The sequence below is a fragment of the Coptis chinensis genome, chromosome 2, assembly GCF_015680905.1.
Source record: "Coptis chinensis isolate HL-2020 chromosome 2, ASM1568090v1, whole genome shotgun sequence".
NCBI classification, from domain to species: Eukaryota; Viridiplantae; Streptophyta; class Magnoliopsida; order Ranunculales; family Ranunculaceae; genus Coptis; species Coptis chinensis.
In genome coordinates, this window is record NC_141457.1 from 65,243,893 (window position 1) to 65,262,885 (window position 18,993).

An 18,993-nucleotide genomic window follows, 5' to 3' on the forward strand; every position below is an offset into this window, starting at 1 on the left:
AGTCGATTCACACTAGGCTTCACACAACAAAATTATAATGATACATGACTATGTGTCGATAATGTCCCCCACTTAGCCACAACTCCTTGTCCAATGTCAAATCCAAATACCATCACCCTCATGCAATCGCTCTTACCAGTTACCACTAACACAAGTAAGTCACACTCATACTTTTAGCAATATTACATTCTGACTTCCCCTTAGGAGATCATCCTAAATCCGCTCCTTTCATAACAACTCCATATAGTTTATAACTTTATACAAAATTTGACGACTACTGCTTAAACCTTAGCGTTGCCACTCATGAGCGTTTCCGTATTTCACTCATGGACTATCCCGGCGGCCCGGCCATAACTAAAGTGTGAAACACTGAAACCCAACCCCATCTCAAAATTCGAACACATGAATTTGGTTTTCACTTTTCAGTTAAGTTTGGCAAGGTCACATGGGTAATTTAGTAAAAACAGAACGTGCGTAATTAGATAGAAGTCTATTATTACTTCATTTGGTCTCGTCAAGTGGTAATATTCTCTCGAGCAAATCTTCCTAAATTTAGTCGAAATATATTCAAACCATTCAATTGTTTTTCCACTCATATATTCTTTCAGGTTCATACATTAGTCACCACTTAAAAATGTATCTTTCACGTTCTCCTATTCTATAGCTGTTTTCCATACACTCCCCCCTTCTCACTTCACTGTTCACCCGCTGACTCTACAATATATAACTTCATTGCCTTATATCTTCTTCTTCCTTTTTGTTTTTTCAATCTTGTTGTGCTTCTTTACATGCAAAGGTGAGCTGGGGTTACCTTTGTTTTATTCTTTTGGTTTATGTTTCATGTTCTTTGATTTTTTATAGATAAATTGAGATGGGGTTACCTTTCATGTTATTTACTGTACAATTGAAGAGAAATCAGGATAAACAACATGCTGTCTATTATAGATAAATTAGCAGAATGATTTGGCTTGTATCTTTCTTATAGCGTATATGTAAACGAAGAATTTAAGACGTGAAGTATTTATTTTTACTGTCGGATTCAAAATTACAGCTCCTATCCGAGGCGAAGTTGGAATCACAGACTCTTCTTGGAATGTATATTATATACTCCTTTAGAAAGTAGTAGCGTCACTGGTACAATTATTGCTCAAAAGATATGGATAGACAACTTTCCTCTCACAGACACACACCATTCACCATTCTCCACATGTATTATGCAATTTCAATCAATTTCAGTTATTGCTTAAAACGGCTCTGAGGTTGTTTATAGTGTTAACAAATGTACGAACATTCAGTATTTTGAATGTACTTAGTCGAAGCTTGAAACGATTGACTGTATGTCATATATTCTCTTGAAAGTTGTGGTTTCACCAAAACCATCAGTTCTCAACTTTCCTCTCCCACCATTGACTCCCCACACATACTCTGCAATGTCAGTCACATTTATGCACACCTGTCTTCTTACATTAAAATGACTCTGAGGTTGCTTCATAGTGTAAAGTGTAAACAACTATGAAGTTTCGGTATTTTGAATGTACCTAGTCGAAGCTTGAAACCCGCTCTTTTATTGGAATGTATATTATCTTGAAAGTAGTGCTTTCACTGGTACCATTAATGCTCAACTGAATTCGATATACGACTTCTTATCACACCATTTTCCCCACCTTCAAATCTCAAATCACATTTTGTGCAGAGCTGTCTTTTTATTGTGAACTACTCTGAGGTAGTTTCATAATACAAAAGCTGTACTAGTGTACAAACTTTCAGTCTCTTCAGTGGTACCTATTAAAAAACCTCGTCTCATCTGAATAGTAAGTAGTACCACTTTAGGGCTACGATAACCTTATCGTTTTGTAGAAGCTACAAGTTCTTGATTATGGTTTGCTAGAGAGCCTTTTGCCACCTTTATCGGTAATTTGGTCAGTCATTCTGTGATGGTTGTTACCTTGGAACTTTCTAAACTTCCTAGCTAGCTTCTAACACTACGAATGACAAATTAAGAGAATACAGATATAGGGAAGAAACAGAAATAAATTCATAGCAGTCCTGTTGTCGAGACAGTTCAGAGTATAGGGACAAACTCCAAACACAAACTCTTATATGATCCCCCTTTCATTTCTTTTTAGCAATCTTGCTGTGGAGGACAGTTTAATCCTGTTGCATTTCATTTTTTTGAAAAAAGTTTAAACTCTTATAAATAACAAAATCGCTGCAAAAGCAATTCTAATTACATGACAATTATAGCTCGCATAAGTACAGTTAGTATTGCCTAGAGATTTAACTTAAACACATTGTGCCACTTAGAAGGATTAGCTTTGGAAAGACTAGACTTCGTCCATAGATAACTTCTCCGTTAAGTCCTTTTTTTCCCGCTTGTAGATACGTGACATGATTCTACTCTATCTTGAACTGTCATGAAAATAAAGTTATGGCCACTGTCAGTTCTACGGATCGTATTGTTCTTTGCAAGCCTGAAGAGAACTAAGATTGCTGAAGTCAAAATTAGCGGAACTCTTTACATCTATTAATATAGATGATGACGTTGATAATGAGAACAACGTTGTACTTGAAAAGAACGGAAGCAGAGTTGATGACAAACCTCTGCAAAGTGAGTAGTGTTAGATTTTTCTTTTGATGAGTAAATAGCTTATGACTTGAAGATACCCTTTTTTTTTTTTTTTTTTTTTTTTTTTTTTTTTTTTTTTCTAAATAGAGTTGGTGTTATGTCTTCTTTCCGATTGTGTTAGCTAAAAAATGCTTTTGAATCACTGAAATATTTAATGTATGTTTTTCTATTTAAGTGGCGTTCATTGTAACTTTGGTCTGCTTAGTTAGTAACCATATTAATGAGTATCCCATGAATTGTTTCAATTTCATTTAGGCTAAAGTTCTTGTTCTCGTGCAGATCTTCCACATGCTAGGGGAGACGGATCATGAGTCTGATGGAGGACTTAAAATCAGTTTTGGCTACCAATGCAATGGCAAAAAAGGAGATTCTTGTGAGTTATCTAATGAATATAAGGTCCCATACGGAATCAGGATACCTAACAGGAGCAGCTCTTTCTCTTGCTTGTCTGGGGCTGCCTTAAGTGCCAATGCAACATTGGCAAACACAAATATCTGCAATGGTTTGATTGGCGCAGGAATACTTCCTACTTTAGATTCTCCAAAGTCATTCCGAAGGATTCCCTCTTCACCATCCCTTGTGTGGTCCGATGTTATCTCATCATCTTTTCAAAGTGGAATCTCATATCTGAGCTGTAGTCCATCTTCTTCAAGTGATCCATGTGAATGGGATTCCCATAGACTGCAATCTGTGAGTGCTCCCACAAGAAGTGAAGGTTTCCTTAATGCCACAGAAGTGGAAGTAGCAGGTGGAGCAGCTGGTGAAGATAGAGTTCAGGCTGTTTGTTCAGAGGAAAATGGATGGCTCTTTTGTGCGATTTATGATGGCTTTAACGGAAGAGATGCAGCCGACTTTTTGGCTGGGACATTGTATGATACCATTGGATTTTACTTGAGAATGGTGGACACGAAATTGAAGCAGGAAAATTTTATTGCTTCCGATGGTTCACTACAATGTTCTGTAGGGGATGATAACTCTAGCTCTGAGGAAAACATTCTATGTAGGGTACACAATAACAATCATTCAAAAGTTAATACCATTTTACCACGTGTTAGGAAAAAGGAAAATCCACACGATTCATTTAAAGATGGGGTGCGTAATAGTCTACAACGTGCTCTCAGTCAAGCTGAAAGTGACTTTTTGAACATGGTTGAACAGGAAATGGAGGATCGACCCGATTTAGTATCTGTGGGATCTTGCGTTTTGGTTGTGCTTCTTCATGGTGAGGATATGTATACACTCAATTTAGGTGATAGTAGAGCTGTATTGGCAACATACGGTGAAACCATCGACATGAATGGAATTCAGGCTTTAGATGCTGTCCAGCTTACTGATAGCCACACTGTTGATAATGAACTAGAGCGAAAGAAGCTTTTATATGATCATCCTGATGATCCGGCAACGATTGTAGCTGGGAGAGTTAAAGGAAAACTGAAGATAACTCGTGCTTTTGGAGTTGGCTATTTGAAAAAGGTCAGACCTATCTTCATGTTCAAAATTATGCTATTGGTCTTTTCTATATTTGTCCATTAATGAAAACGTAATGAAAAACCTAGTGTTGTCAAATTGGCACCAAGGGAAACACGCATGGTATTGGGCGATCTCATACTACCAAAGTTTGGCCTGACAGAGGAATAGAAAATCATAATTTTTATCGTAGATTGATGGTTTTTGGTGTCCCTTGGCATTGTTGACCCTTGAATTTGTTCGCCGATTGTTTGTACTTGAGTTCCGTGTGCCAGCTAAACTTGTAGTCACATCCATATGATTAATGTGTTTGCTTTTTGCAGGGAAATATGAATGATGCATTGATGGGCATTCTTAAAGTTCGGAATCTTCTGAGTCCACCATATATCTCTACCCAACCTTCACTACATGTTCATAGAATCTCAAAACAAGACCACTTTGTAATTGTGGGGAGCGATGGCTTGTTTGACTTCTTCAGCAATGACGATGCTGTACGGCTTGTACATTCTTATATACTGAGTAACCCATCAGGTGATCCAGCAAAATTCCTTTTGGAGCAGCTTGTTTTTAGAGCGGCTAATTGTGCAGGTAAACTTAAATGTGCTAAACTGTGTGTTTTTCTTTATTCATATTTGTTTAGTAAAAAGAAAATGCTTATGATCAACTCTCATCTTTACTTACAGAGGAATTCTAGCAGGCAACGAAACTTATGAGTTGCATGCATGCCTATTGCCCTATTCAATAGAATACAAAATATCTAATTTGATGACCTATACAACAGTTTCCTGTTTACTACACTTTAACAAGTGTAAGACGTTGAAACGGGAAAGTTGTGACAGAAAAGGATGGCTCCATCTCATCTCGTTTTTCTTATTTTATTTTATTTTTTGTTTTTTATCCCTTCAATTTGAGACACTTGTTACATTGACTATATTAGATTTTTCATGTGAGGATTTGAGCTACTTGTGGTCTTTTTCCGTGGTTTTTTCATGGTTTTCAATTTCAACATCAGACTCAATCTTTTGTAACTTCTCCTTTTTTTCTTTTATCCTCTTCCCCATTCAAATTTATAGTCAATGGGTTACTTTAATCTGTTAAAGTTTTATAGTTTTTTTCAGTCTCCTTAAATTTGAGTTACTGGGTTATGTGGGTCTCAAATTCCATCTTAGTGGTATTGAGTATTTTAATTACATTTTTGTCCTCCTTGATCAAACTCTGGTTCTTAGTGTTTGTTGCATTTTTGTAATTGGTTATTCTTCAAGTGTGGTCCTTGGGTAAATTGGGTATTGAGGTCGAATCAATTGGATTGTAGCTTGCATCATGTAACTAATTAATCTGCAAGCTATTTTGTTTTTGTTGAATTAGTTGGAGTAACATACATTCAGACAATAAGCTTTATACCTCTACTGATTACTGATTCATGTAATTAAACAAAGGGCTAATAGTGGGAAAATGTGGAAAGACACAAGCTGAAGCAAGTGAGATAATATGTTTTCTTTTGAATAGGCATGCATGGAACTCATAAGTTGAGTTGCCTGCTAGCATTCCTCTCACTTGTAATTTACATTGTTGTTTTTTGGCTAATTTATTATCTAAAAATCTAATCCCATATTCCCATGTATTCCCTAATTTGTACGAACTTATAAAAAAGATTACTTTTGATGAGTAGAAGATTAATTTTAAGGCGGCATCCTTCACATGTGAGAAAGACTTCAATGTTGAAACCAATCAATGCCTCAACTATATGCTGTAATAAAACAGCCAAACAAGCATCTTCAAATTGGATGTCTCTAACAAACTTTTTTAGGTTTATTTTTTATAAAGGACTTTGCCATAGAGAAAATTAGGTAAAAATAATTAGCTTATGTAATTATTTAGCAAAAAAATACAATCCTGCTATGAACAAGGTTTGTGATGCATGGGCATGGAATTAATAGTATTTAGTTTAGTTAGTTTCTATTTTTATTTGTTATGTTAGTAGTAGTTTCATATTAGGACTATAATTAGAATTAGGAACAAAGTTTATTATATAAAGGCATCTAGGCCTTCATTGTTAGGTTGGTTGTTTTTGGATTGTTTAATTAAGAGATTGAATTAAGGAAATTCGTTTTCCCTTTGAAACCCTAGTTTTTAACCCTAGTTTTTGGGTGTTATCAATTTTATTCATTGGTGTTATTGATCTGAAGTTGCTTCCGCCTTTGTATACATCAAATTAGTATCAGATTTTTAGGTATTTTCCTGGTTTGCTCGTCATGGACACTCAACAAAGAGGACGCGGACGATCACCAGTAGTGAATACACGACTAAATCGTGTCGAAGAAGAACTACAAGGTAACAAGATGGAATTGCGAAAGATTAAGGAGATGTTGTCGAAACTCGTACCTAATTATCGACACACCACAACTGTTGAAGAGCAACTCGTGCCAAGGGAAGAAGACGATGCCCCTAGTGATCACAGTTTGCATAGTTCCAATTCCGATGTCGAAGTACGCGACCCTCCAGTACCTCGCCAACGTAGCCACGCACCTTCTATACCACATTCACCAACAGTTTCCAGCGATACTGAACAACGTATTGCTCAATGGGTGGCTGTTGCAGACCCCCACAATTGCAGCATATCAAACCCACCGTCTCCAATTCGTGGAATTCGAACTCCCCACCCCAACCAAGGAGATCGAAAGAGAAATCTCAGCACTTCCAGCAACAAAAATCTTGATTTTGAAGGAGCAAATAGAAAAAATCGCCACCGCCAAGTTCCAAATTTAGTTCCTCAAACTCAAGTTGCCAACCAACACAATTAGAGATATCAAAGAGTTTGACAAGGCGATCAGCAAGCTTACCTCACAGCTTTTGCTCCCCTGGCAGATCGTCTTCCACAACCAATTCATTGGGGAAGACGACCTTTTCCTTCTATTTCTAATTGTCGGCTTCTACTGACCAAGCCCAATATGCTCTACTAGCACTGGACCAGGACCATGTTCTATTTATGTTGCACCTAATTTCCAACCGTGGGCTCATGCAGACCAGGCCAAAGGCCGAGAACAACATGCTTTCAGGCCCATTCCTAATGGTCACACCCACCAGAATTTTAGACGCCACCAGGGTGCTCCCATAGACCGTGGTCGACGAGCTTCACCACCAAGTTCTCCGCGAAGAAATCGATGACAGCCCCACCGCATTGCTCCTGATTTTGATCCACCTGATCCTTCAGACTTCTCATTTAGTCCATCACCACCTCGTCGCAATGGGAGACATTGGAGAAATCCAAGACATTGAAATTTTCAGCACACCACAGGTAATTTTGATATTAATCGTTTATTACGCATTTTAGAGAAGAATCAGATGGGTGATATTAAATTGGATGTGCTTGAATTTGATGGAAAATTACAGCCTGATGCTTTTGTTGACTAGTTAAATAAGATTGAGAAGGTTTTTTATTATAAAAATTTGGAGGATCCTAAGTGTGTTAAATTAGTTGTGACTAAATTAACGGGCTATGCACTTGTTTGGTGGGATGAACTTTAATTGACTCGTGCTAAATTGGGTTACAATAAAATTACCACTTGGGATAAGATGCGCCAAGAGCTGAAAAGAGAATTTGTACCTCATGACTCATGATTATGAGATGGATTTATTTATGCGCCTCCAAAATTTAAAACAAAAACTTAAGAGTGTGACTGAGTATACTGAGGTGTTTTTTTTATTGGCCACCAGGGCTAATTTATCTGAGACTATGGAACAGAAGGTAGGAAGATATTTGAATAATTTGAACCAATCAATACAGAAAGATTTGGCATTTAAAGATATTTTTGATATGTCTGACGCTATCAAATATGCTCTTAAGGCTGAAGAATTGCATAAATCTTCTGTTTCTATAGCTACACCACATCCAGTTTCTGTTCCCAGAAGCACTTTTGAGGCTACATGTTTTGAGTGCAGCAGAGTTGGACATAAGAAAAGTAATTGTCCACAGTTAAAGAGAGTGGCGTTAGTCCATGATGATCATAGTGAGATGGGTGCTACACAGTCGCCGCATAGTATGACTCAACCTGTGGTTGTTACATCTCCTGATTTCCTGCTTTGATGATCCGTCGATCCTTGGTTACATCTTCTAATGATAAACCTTCATGGCGTCGTTTTGCCATTTTTGAAACTCGTTGTATTGCAGGAAGCAAACTTTGCAATGTCATTATTGATAGTGGTTCTAGTGATAATCTTGTCTCATAAGAAATGATTGATAAACTCCAATTGAAGACTGAACCGCTTCCAGAACCATACAAAATACAAGGCTTGAGCAAGGGTAGTGAAATTGAGGTTACTCGTCGTTGCTTGGTTCCTTTCTCCATTGGCTCCTTTTACAAAGATGAAGTTTGGTGCACTGTGATTCCTATGACTACTATTTGCCATCTATTATTGGGGCGACCATGGCAATATGACTAGGGCTGGAAATGGTGCGGGTTTTGACCCGAATCCGACCCGATCCAAACCCATTTCAACGGGTTTGGACCTTAATAATGAGTCCGAATAAGAAAATGGGTCGGATATAGATTATCCATTTTTAATTCGGATTCAAATATGGTTTTACTCTAAACGGTTAGGATCCTCCTAGATCCGAATCCAAAATATAAAATTTTGTTAATATATCTTCCAAATAATAATAGGTCTCTCTTGTTTGTAGACACGTGGGTGATTGAGAACTTGTGGTTCGCAATTCGGGTCGGGTCGGGTCGGATCCGATTATCCCATTTACAGAAATGGTTCGGATATGGTATGCCATTTTGGATCTATTCGGGTCATGGATCTGGATCTGGTTTTGTATTGAAAAAATGGATCTGGGCATGGATATAGTCTGATCCGACCCGAACCCGCTCCATTTCCAGCCCTAAATATGACAGAGACACAACTTATGATGGCGCTGCTAGTACATATTCTTTCATTTTTCAGGGCCAACAGGTTGTATTGTCTCCACTTCCTCCTACATCTACTGTTCAAGGTCTGCCACAACGTTCTGTCTTTTCTTCTTCTTAATCTCGAGGACGAGTTTGCTTCTAAGCCGGGGAGTCTGATGCATGGGCATGGAATTAATAGTATTTAGTTTAGTTAGTTTCTATTTTATTTGTTATGTTAGTAGTAGTTTCCTAAATTGACTATAATTAGAATTAGGAACAAGGTTTATCATATAAAGGCATCTAGGCCTTCATTGTTAGGTTGGTTGTTTTTGGATTGTTAATTAAGAGATTGACTTAAGGAAATTCGTTTTCCCTTTGAAACCCTAGTTTTTGGGTGTTTATCAATTTTATTCATTGGTGTTATTGATCTAAAGTTGCTTCCGCCTTCGTATACATCAGTCCCTGCTGATATTAAGCTGCACTCATGCAGGTTTCAGTACAGAAGAATTAATGAGGATACCTGTTGGTAGGAGAAGAAAATATCACGATGATGTGACTGTGATTGTTATCATCCTTGGAAGCAGTCATCGAACATCTACTGCATCAACTCTTCTCTGAGTCAAGTGACTATCCTGTTTCATTGGGGAAGATACGAGGTATATAGCCTCTGTTTTCTACTTAGTTACATCTAATTGTATATTCATGTTATCCAGCAAGCTCTCGTGTACATAATATAGTTCATTTATTTTTTCATTTTTGGAAGCAATTTATTTTACTCAAAATTTTCAGTGTAATTTTCTCAATTTCTGAAGAAATGGATAATTACACTTTTCTAGTTCTCCTGGATGTGATAAATGAATGATCTCATAGTTCTGTGGCTTATGTACTTACTCTTAGTATTGACATAATGGTCTGATTCTCGTAGTAGGTGTAAGGATTGCAAAATAGCTCTCACTTAGTGAGAGCCTTTTGTGTAATTTATATAAGAATAAATTGGTTAGGTAGATGATTAACCATGGTTAATGCTTCTTAAATTTCATGCTAACTAGATTTAGGTTTTGGTGCCTTGGTCATCTCAAAATCATCATTAGCGCCACATAACAAAACTACCGCTATCATAATCATAAATTAAGAGGCTAAATCATTGGTAATCAATCTTTCTGTATGACCAGAATAGCCTAGTTCTCTGGTGGGACTCAATTACTTGGGAGTATGCTTGTGTTGTAGACTTGTAGTAGAGTTTGTTTGTTTGGTTATTCTGTTTCCCATGCTTTTTTCTTTTCTTCTGTTTGTAGGTTGTCTTAATTCAACCTGCATCTTTTTGTTTGGCTATGAGAAATTTGTCTTTACCAACAGAAAGGGAAAACCCATTGACACATTTTCAAAGGAAGACCTTTCCTACAGAAGGTTATTTTCATACGCTGGGTTCTTTTTGGATGTAGGTAATTCTGTCATACTTCCTCAGCTGAAAGTTAGATTGCACCAAATAGTTATTTGTTTTGGTAAATAGAATTTTATTAGCATATATTACGCAACATACTTACACTAACCAAGTCACACTGTACAGAGTATTTATACCAGTTGTGGGAATAGCAAACCACATAGAAGCATAGCACACCTCAGATAGTTCTTAAACAACATTTCTTGTCATAAATGGTTCCTTTTCAAATTCAGGAGCTTAATTTTGTTTTGTTTCTTTCGTGAGTACGCATGCATATGACCTCAACTCAACTTCAACACCATCACTTGGTTTGGAACCTTGCCTCGGAGAAATATTATAGTCCTCTGCAACCTTATCACCCCACACCCACCAAGCTTATGTGTGCTTCAAATGGATATGGATGAGTGAGGCAAGGAAGACGGTCAGTAGTGGAATCTGGTTTGGACGTGGAAAATCTTCCTCCAGATGATATGCAATGTTGTCAAATGAAGTTAAACATCTTATTAAATGGTCAAATCATGATATTGATGCATTTCCTTTTGGATATTGTTGCTCTTCTTAATCTTTTTCTCCCTTCTAAAATGGTCCCAACTTATCTAACACAATTTATCTCCAACTTATGTCAGATGGTCGTTACATTATCTTCTGTTTGTTGCTTGCTGCTTACAACATATACACATCACCCTTTCAATGCTATATGTTGCTGTGATCCGCAGCTTATTTCTGTTAACACATTATTCTTCTAGATTAGCTAGGGTCCTATTGTCTCTTCACTTTTTTAGGTTCTGTGGCTCGTACAAGCACAGGTGTTAAGAAACAGGAGGACTGCTACATTTTGTTCGTTGTAGTTTTGAATAATTAGTTTTGATGATACTATGAGATCTTTTTCTTTGTCGATCAGTCGGTACAGCCTTAGTTCACTAATATATGGAGTATTTTACTGGAAACCTCTGAGAGACTTGTAGTTATGAAGCATGTACTACAACACATTGCCAGGTCAAAATCTTATAATTTTTTTAGTGTTGATGCTGATTCCTCCAAAAAAAAAAAAAAAATTCTTAAGGCTAGCATTGGCAACCCCCAACCAACCCCAAACAATTCTTAAGGCTAGTGCATTGGCAATCCTTGATCATTGATCATAGAAAGAAAGCTTTTTTGGGATCTTGCAAACATCATAATGGGGCACATTGGCATTGGCCACCTTTACAGAAAAATGTGAAGCTTTACTTAAAGGGATCCCTCCCTTCAAACATGGACATTGGCAGATAAACATAGATTCTAGCAATCGTACACACATAATGAGATATTGAGATATTAAAAGCAGATCTCTCCCGCCCCCCCCCCCCGCCTTTTTTCTTATTCAAATTCTATCTCAAAGTCTTAATTCAAATTGTGATAAAGTTTTTAGTAGTGCTTAGGTGGTTCTCATATACAGCTCTTCTCATAGCCTGGTGGAAAGTTTGGTATCTGAGTTTGGTGTGGCCTCCTCCCCCCATCGCTCTCTCCTAGTCTTTCCTTTATAATTCTTTTTGTGCTGATGGGTTCTTTACAGATGGACATGGAGAGTCCTGCTGAGCAAGGTGACTCAACCAAAGCAAGGATAGAGCAACTCCAGGCTGAAATGCAAAATCTTTTTTGCTCTAAAGAAAAAAGGGTGGTAGATATTGGGTGTAAAAACATGGAAGAAAACAATCTTGAGCATACAATCTTGCTGGGCAAGTTGTATGGAGGCAAACTCATCTCGCTACAAGATCTTGCGGATGAGCTGCACAGATGCTGGCAAACTAGGGGTAATACAAAGGTGGATTTGATATCAAAAGGTTACTACAAGATGGGGTTTGAAAAAGTGGATGAATTTGAGCATGTCCGTAAGAATGGCCCTTGGTTGATACAAGGGTTTATTTTTTCAGTAAAGAAAGGGATGCAACTAGAAAACTTGGCTGCATCACAAAAGTTCGACCTGGTGGATTTCTGGGTTCAAATTTATGGGCTCCCGAGAGATTGCATAAATGAAGAGAACGTTCGAAGTGTGGGTTTAAGCCTTGGCAAAGTCAAAGATGTCGATCTCTGCTGTATATCGGAGTTCAGGAATCCGGTAGCCAGGGTTAGAGTTCGAATGGACATAAAAGAGCGTTTGCTGAAAGGAATAGACCTACGTACTAAAATGGGGGAAATGTTCCCAATAACTTTCAAATATGAAAAATTGGACATCTTCTGCTACTTTTGTGGATGTATAGGCCATGATTCCATTACTGTAACCAGAGAGAGAAATACAATATGGAATTGCGCAAGCATGGCGGCTCCCCCAGAGACATCAAGAATAACTTTTCTTTCATGCTGAGAGCTAATGTTTTCTTCAACGGAGCTACAAGTTTAGGCCCGGCCTCTGTTACGATCTCAGGCACTCCACAAAAACCCAGATCTGATCAAATTCCGGCTAAGAACAGGGGCTCACCGGCGAGAAGGCAATGGAATGGGCCAAGTCTGTTGACTACACCACCGAGAGCTGTTCAGGTGGGAACGACTTCAGGTGTCAGGCCTTTGGGCACGGAGGAAAGAGAGTCCTATGAGTCAGAAATCAGAACGGCTAGTACAGAAGGTGTGTTAGTTACCGTTGGATTTTCAAGTTTGGGAGGCAAATCGCCTCAGGAAACAGATCATAATTTGGATGGTCCGATCCAAGCCCATGACACAAAAGCCCATGGCCTTCCTCCATGTAAGATTGTTGGGTCTGAGGCACAAGGGGGGGCCATTGTGGTTTGGGACCCAGTACATGGGCCTGTGAGTATGGACCTTGATAGGGGCCCAAGGGCTAATGTGAATGGACCCGGCCCGTTACAAAGAGATGTTTCTGGAGCAGGTCGGGATAAGGCGTGGGAACATGTGGGCTGCCAAGCTGTAGAGCTAGGGACCCTAGCTGTGGAGGGTGGTTTTTTGGGAACTAGGGAATATCTTCTGGTGGATCACGCCTCGCCGAATTTTGTCTCTCCCCTTTCCCCAGCTATCATTCCATTTCTTGAGAACAACGAGATAGATGGGAGTAATCACGTCGCTCTACCTTCTGATGCTGGGAAACCCAATTTTAGGTTCATTGGGTTGCCTCCACGTGGAAGTTTAAAACTCTTGTCTCTCGAGGATCTAAAAAGGGGTGTGGTAAGAGAAGGTTGCGAACAACACAAGGGTTTGGTGTGGGAATCAAACGAAAACTGCTCATTTCTATGGGAGAAAAATCTGTGAACATGAATGATGATGGATGGCATAGACACAACTTAAGGCTGGCTGAAAGACAATAAAAAAAGGCTAAAAGAGAGACTGATGACTTGAGGGCGAAAGGGCTGGGACACTTGTTGATCCCAGAAGAAGCACCGATTATCTCTATCTCCAGTAATACCATGGAATCAGTGGAACCATCTCTATCAAATCATTCTTTGGACTCAAGTGTTCCGTCAGAAGATTGGGGACCAGAAATACTAGAGGAGATCCCATCTGATGCCTTCTCTGATGAGGAAAAGGAAGATCCCTCAGAAAATGGGGATTTGGACATGGTGGTCTTTAATGCTGATTCTCAAGAGGAGGTTTCGGTGGGCAATGCTCCGTTGGATCTGATTCAAGGAAGTCAAGAGGAGGGTGGGTATGAGTCTAATGTGAGTATCTCCCAATCTCAACTGGCTCAACCTCAACCTCTGGCTATTAACGATTCGACAGTTGTGAAACAACAAGATATTAAAGGAAAGCAGAAGTGTAATGAGAAATGCTTTAATAAGACAAGAGGCTCTAATAGTGGTTATAGTGGTGAAGAAAGCTCTAGTGGTGTGAGTGGTGCGTCTGCAAGTAGTGGAGGTCTGTGTGGTCCTTCTCCAGGGTTCGTGGTAGCTATCCCCAAACAGTCGCCTCTTCAGAAATGATACACACCTAGAATTGCTGGGGAATAGGTTCCTCCACGACAATTCAAAATCTAAAGGATCTTGCGAGGCAACACCAATCTAATATCATCTGTTTGTCTAAAACAAAAGTGGGGGAGAATAGGATTAGTATGTTAAGTAAAGTGTTAAAGTTTGAGTATCACTTATGCGTTCCTGCTTCTGGGCTTCGAGGTGGTCTGGCTCTGTTTTGGAAATTGGGAATCAATCTTGAAGTACTGGGAGCTACGACAAATCAAATCACTGGTAAGCTTTCTGACTATCACAGTAATAACCCTTGGTTTTTCAGTTTTATTTATGAAGAACCAAATGCTAGTCTTAGACAGATTTTGGAATGAGATTAGAGAAACTGCCCCTTATATACCGGGTCCCTGGATGCTGTTTGGGGATTTTAATGTTATGAGATCCCTGGATGAGAAAATAGGGGGTCGGTCTATTTTCAATAATTGCATGCTTGATTTCAATAAACTTATAAATGAGTTGGGCCTAATTGATCTGGGATATAGGGGTCCTAAGTATACCTGGAATAATAATAGGAAGGTTAAAGATAGCATTCTTGAGAGGCTGGACCGAGCTCTTGCCATAGCTGACTGGTTGGATTTGTTTCCAGCTATGATTGTTAAGAATGTGATCAATGCTACCTCTAACCATCTGTCCTTGATGATTAATCTTAAACCCAAAATGGATACTGCTGCTAGGCCTTTCAGATTCTATAACATGTGGCTGAGAGATGATTCTTGTAAGCCTGTTATTGACCAGGCCTGGAAAGTTGTCACACATGACCTTCCTGAGTGGAGAGTGGTTCATAGGCTTAAAAGTGCTTAACATAGCCTTAAAATTTGGAATAAAAAAACCTTTGGTAATATTTTTCATAATATCAAGAAGACCCAAAAAGATCTTGATAGAGTTCTCCAGAAACCTTTCTCTTATCAGAACCATGAAAAAGCAAAGATGCTTAAAGCCAGGCTGTTTGACTAGTATGACAAAGAAGAAGTTTTCTGGAAATAGAAATCAAGCCAACATTGGATTAAATAGTGGGGTAGAAATACCAAGTTCTTTCATTTGTCCACTATGTATAGGAGAAGGAAGAATAACATAGACAAGATTAAAGATAATGTAGGGGTATGGAAGGAAGGTAGATAGGATGTGGGACTAGCTGTTAAAGAATATTTTGATGATATATATGCTTCTGATAATCCTGCCAGTAATGATAGTATCTTTAATTTGTTCTGTTCTTGCATTACTGATAGAAAAAATGAGATTCTTATAGCATGTCTCTCTGAGGAGGACATCTGACATGTGGTAAAAAATATGGGGGCTCTGAAAGCCCCTGGACCTGATGGTTTCCAAGGTACTTTCTACCAGAATTGTTGGGATGTTGTTGGCCTTTCTATTATTGACTGTGTTAGAAATTTCTTTGATAAAGGCTGCATGAACACTAGTTTCAATGAAACTTTTATTGCTTTAATTCCTAAAGTTTCTAATCCTGATCACATGTCGAAGTTTAGACCTATTAGTCTATGTAATTTTTACTATAAGATTATTGCTAAGATCCTTGCTAATAGGCTGAAGGCACATATAAATAAGATTGTCTCTCCTTTTCAAGGAGCCTTCATAAAGGGTAGGAGTATAGGAGATAATATTGGGCTTGCTAGTGAAATCTTTCATAATATGAAAAATATGAAAACAAAATAAGGCTTTATTGCTTTAAAAATGGATATAGCTAAAACCTATGATAGGGTTGAATGGTCCTTTATAGATAATCTTTTCAATAAGTTGGGGTTCAGTGCTAAGTGGAGACTCCTCATCTCCCAATGCCTCTCTATTGTTTCCTATAAAGTGTTGTTGAATGGCTCTCCTCTTAAGAGTTTCAATCCTGATAGAGGTCTTAGACAGGGAGACCCCCTCTTCCCTTATTTGTTTATTCTTGTCTCTGAAGCTCTTTCTAGAATGATTGCAAAGGCTGAAAGCATTAGGGATATCAATGGAATTAAAATTAGAAGGAATGCACCTCCTATCACCCATCTTTTATATGCTGATGATGTTATCTTGTTCACTAAAGCCAGTTTGGCTGAAAGTGTGAAGATTAAGCACATCCTGGAGGAGTATTGTGAGGTTTCAGGGCAAAGGATAAACTATGGTAAGTCCAGTATATTTGTAGCAAAAATGTTCATAGAATGCATAAAAGAATTTTGAAGAAATTCAGGAAGATGAGAATTTTTGACAAAAGGAACAAGTACTTGGGAGTCCCTATTGTCATATCTCATAACAAAAAAGAGGACTTTGACTACCTAGTAGACAAAGTTCATGGAAAAATAAAAGGCTGGAGAGCCAAAGTCCTGAGCCAAGCTGGTAGAAACACTATCATCCAAGCTATAGCTCAAGTTACTCCTTTATATGCTATGGCAACTTACAAGCTACCTAAATCCACTTGTAAAAAATTGGACAAAGCCTACAGACATTTCTGGTGGCATAGTATTGCTGACAGCAAAAACATCCACACCATTGGGTGGGATGGTATTTGTAAACCTAAAGCCTTGGGAGGCTTAGGGCTGAGGAAAGCTGGGGACATGAACAAGGCTATGCTAGCTAAACTGGCTTGGAAAGCTATTAAGGATAACACATCTATATGGGCTAAGACCTTTATAGTTGTTTATAGGAATAACTAGTTTGATAGCAAAGAGGAACCTCCTCCTTGGGCCTCTTGGTTTTGGAAAGGTGTGCATAGAACTGCTCGAGATATACTTTCAGGGTTAATATGGAGCATTGGAAAGGGGGACAAGGTAAAAGTCGTGAAACAACCTTGGCTCCTCCTAAACAATGCCCCTATAACTTTGGAAGAGCTGATTCCTACCAGACCTAACCTTGAGGACCTAAAAGTGAGGGACCTGATGCTAGAGGATGGCACTAGCTGGGACTATCAAAAGGTGGAGTCTCTTTTCCCACCTGAGATAGTTGCCCTGATAAAACAAGTGGTGATCAGACCCACTAGTTGGGCAAGTGACAATATCAGATGGGTGAACACAAAAAATGGGCTCTTAGTTGTTAAGTCTGCTTACTAGTTTGTCACAAGAGATAATTGGCAAGGAGGGACCTCCTCTTTCAATTCCAAGAGTATCAAAACTCTTTGGAGAACACAGCTCACAGCTAGCACTCAGCTGTTCCTATGGAAGTTGTATATGAACATACTCCCTACAGGAGATGTGATAGAGAGTAAAAACATTAAGGGGGATCATACTTGCCCTTTATGTTGGTTTGCCCCTAAAGACCCTATGCACCTATTCTTTCAATGTGAATGGATAAAAGTGGTTTGGTTTGCCTCTGAGTTGGGGGCTCGAGTTGAAGAACATGCTGATCAGACCATAAGGGATTGGCTGGATGTCTTCCTAGATTGGACTCAGACAGCAGATCCTGGTCTAGCTGAAAAGGGACTGCTAGCAACTCAAATCTTGCAAGAGATTTGGGAGATGAGAAATAAAGCTAAGTTTGAGGGCAAAAGGCCCAACAAAGATAACCTCTTGAGAAGAGCATATGCTAAGTGGAACAGGAGCCTTGAAGCGCACAGAGAAAATCAGGGAGCGGTTACTTCTAACTTACCTATCCCTAAGACATGGCTTAATGGAAATAACAATTCAATTTTCCCTATAGTGGAAACTAATACTATACTAATCCGTTTTGATGCGGCCTTTTGTAGGGAAACGAAGGTTGCAGCAGTAGGAGCTTTGGCTTGGGATGGGGAAGGTAGGTTGGTGGGAGCAGCTACTTGACACTTTGAAGCTGGAAGTGCAGAAGAGGCAAAGATGGTGGCACTAGAAGTGGCTGTCAAACTAGCAAGGACCATGGGGAGTATGTCTGTTCTGTTTGAAGGAGATTGCCGTCAAGTTATTTTGGATGTATAGAACTTGAGGGATCAGTACTCGATGAACTGGAAGTTGGAACCCATTAGATGTATTATTCAAAGTTTATGTCAGACTTTAGCTTTTTGTTGTTTTAGTTGGATAGTAGACAGGTTAATGGTGAAGCTCACGAACTGGCTCGGTGGGCTTCCCATAACCAGGATGTGAACTCTCTGCCCTCTTTTCTACTAGATAGCAGCACTGTACCTTTGATGCTTTGATGAATATATGACATGTTTATACCCAAAAAAAAAAAACAATCGTACCACCCCCCCCCCCCCTGCCGTTCTACTAACTCAACTTGTTACTGCTCACCTTGCATTATTTTATTCTCAATCTAATTCAGGTTTTGACCCATCTACAAGAGTCGAATTTAGGAAACAGATTGGGATTGGTCCATTTAATTCCCTCCAGCCTAGTAGATATATCTTGTTGGTGAGAAGAATATTGACGACCTCCAACTAGGGGTGATAAAAGGGCCGGGTCGGGCTAGCCCGGCCTTCAAACCATAAAAGCCCTCATAATTGAGGGCCGGGTCAGCCCGCCCCTATTTGATATTGAGGGCCGGGTCGAGTAGGGTCAAGCATGAAAACTCAAGCCCTTAACCCGCCCCTCGGCCCTCATTTTTGAGGGCCAAATGAGGGCCGGGTCGGGCCCGATCTAATTATACTTCACTAGTTTACTATTTTTTTTGTTTTTTTTTTTTTTTTTTTTTTTTTTTTTTAATTGATTTAATGATATGTATATAAGTATA

At 39.0% G+C, this 18,993-nt stretch overlaps 3 protein-coding genes across 20 annotated transcripts; all 3 read left to right on the forward strand.

Annotated features, from left to right (window-relative positions):
* Positions 1-311: 311 nt before the first annotated feature.
* LOC147517196 (Protein phosphatase 2C family protein) lies at positions 312-11,320 on the forward strand. 17 transcript variants are annotated; one of them, XR_015211373.1, is made up of 7 exons: positions 312-796; positions 2,380-2,608; positions 2,906-4,099; positions 4,417-4,681; positions 9,473-9,638; positions 10,339-10,424; positions 11,050-11,320. XR_015211373.1 is itself a non-coding variant. In XM_086589539.1 (6 exons), the coding sequence occupies exons 2-5, from the start codon at positions 2,534-2,536 to the stop codon at positions 9,598-9,600; spliced, it is 1,662 nt and encodes a 553-aa protein (XP_086445665.1). In that variant the 5' UTR covers positions 312-796; positions 2,380-2,533; the 3' UTR covers positions 9,601-9,638; positions 10,688-11,064. The 17 variants fall into 17 exon arrangements, 7 of the variants coding, with proteins under 7 accessions (XP_086445665.1, XP_086445664.1, XP_086445662.1 ...); XR_015211372.1 differs by having other exon boundaries at positions 10,339-10,420; positions 10,688-11,064; XR_015211370.1 differs by having other exon boundaries at positions 313-796; positions 10,278-10,424.
* Positions 11,321-11,778: 458 nt separating this feature from the next.
* Positions 11,779-18,336, forward strand: LOC147517197 (uncharacterized). Of its 2 annotated transcripts, none has more exons than XM_086589543.1 (2): positions 11,779-14,589; positions 18,038-18,336. In XM_086589543.1, exon 1 carries the CDS (start codon positions 12,701-12,703, stop codon positions 13,658-13,660), a length of 960 nt encoding a protein of 319 aa, XP_086445669.1. In that variant the 5' UTR covers positions 11,779-12,700; the 3' UTR covers positions 13,661-14,589; positions 18,038-18,336. Both variants share the same exon structure in this region, with proteins under 2 accessions (XP_086445669.1, XP_086445670.1).
* Positions 14,457-15,168, forward strand: LOC147517198 (uncharacterized). The gene is made up of 2 exons (XM_086593513.1): positions 14,457-14,589; positions 14,633-15,168. The coding sequence occupies exons 1-2, from the start codon at positions 14,457-14,459 to the stop codon at positions 15,166-15,168; spliced, it is 669 nt and encodes a 222-aa protein (XP_086449639.1).
* Positions 18,337-18,993: the final 657 nt, after the last annotated feature.

Excerpts from the sequence above, each read along its gene's own strand:
- LOC147517196 (XM_086589539.1), top strand. The coding sequence starts at position 2,534 with ATGATGACGTTGATAATGAGAACAACGTTGTACTTGAAAAGAACGGAA. Across the intron at positions 4,100-4,416 it reads GAGTTGGCTATTTGAAAAAG|GGAAATATGAATGATGCATT; the intron begins GTCAGACCTATC and ends TGCTTTTTGCAG. Across the intron at positions 4,682-9,472 it reads TAGAGCGGCTAATTGTGCAG|GTTTCAGTACAGAAGAATTA; the intron begins GTAAACTTAAAT and ends GCACTCATGCAG.
- LOC147517198 (XM_086593513.1), top strand. The coding sequence starts at position 14,457 with ATGTTAAGTAAAGTGTTAAAGTTTGAGTATCACTTATGCGTTCCTGCT. Across the intron at positions 14,590-14,632 it reads TACGACAAATCAAATCACTG|TTTTATTTATGAAGAACCAA; the intron begins GTAAGCTTTCTG and ends TTGGTTTTTCAG.
- LOC147517197 (XM_086589543.1), top strand. The coding sequence starts at position 12,701 with ATGGAATTGCGCAAGCATGGCGGCTCCCCCAGAGACATCAAGAATAAC.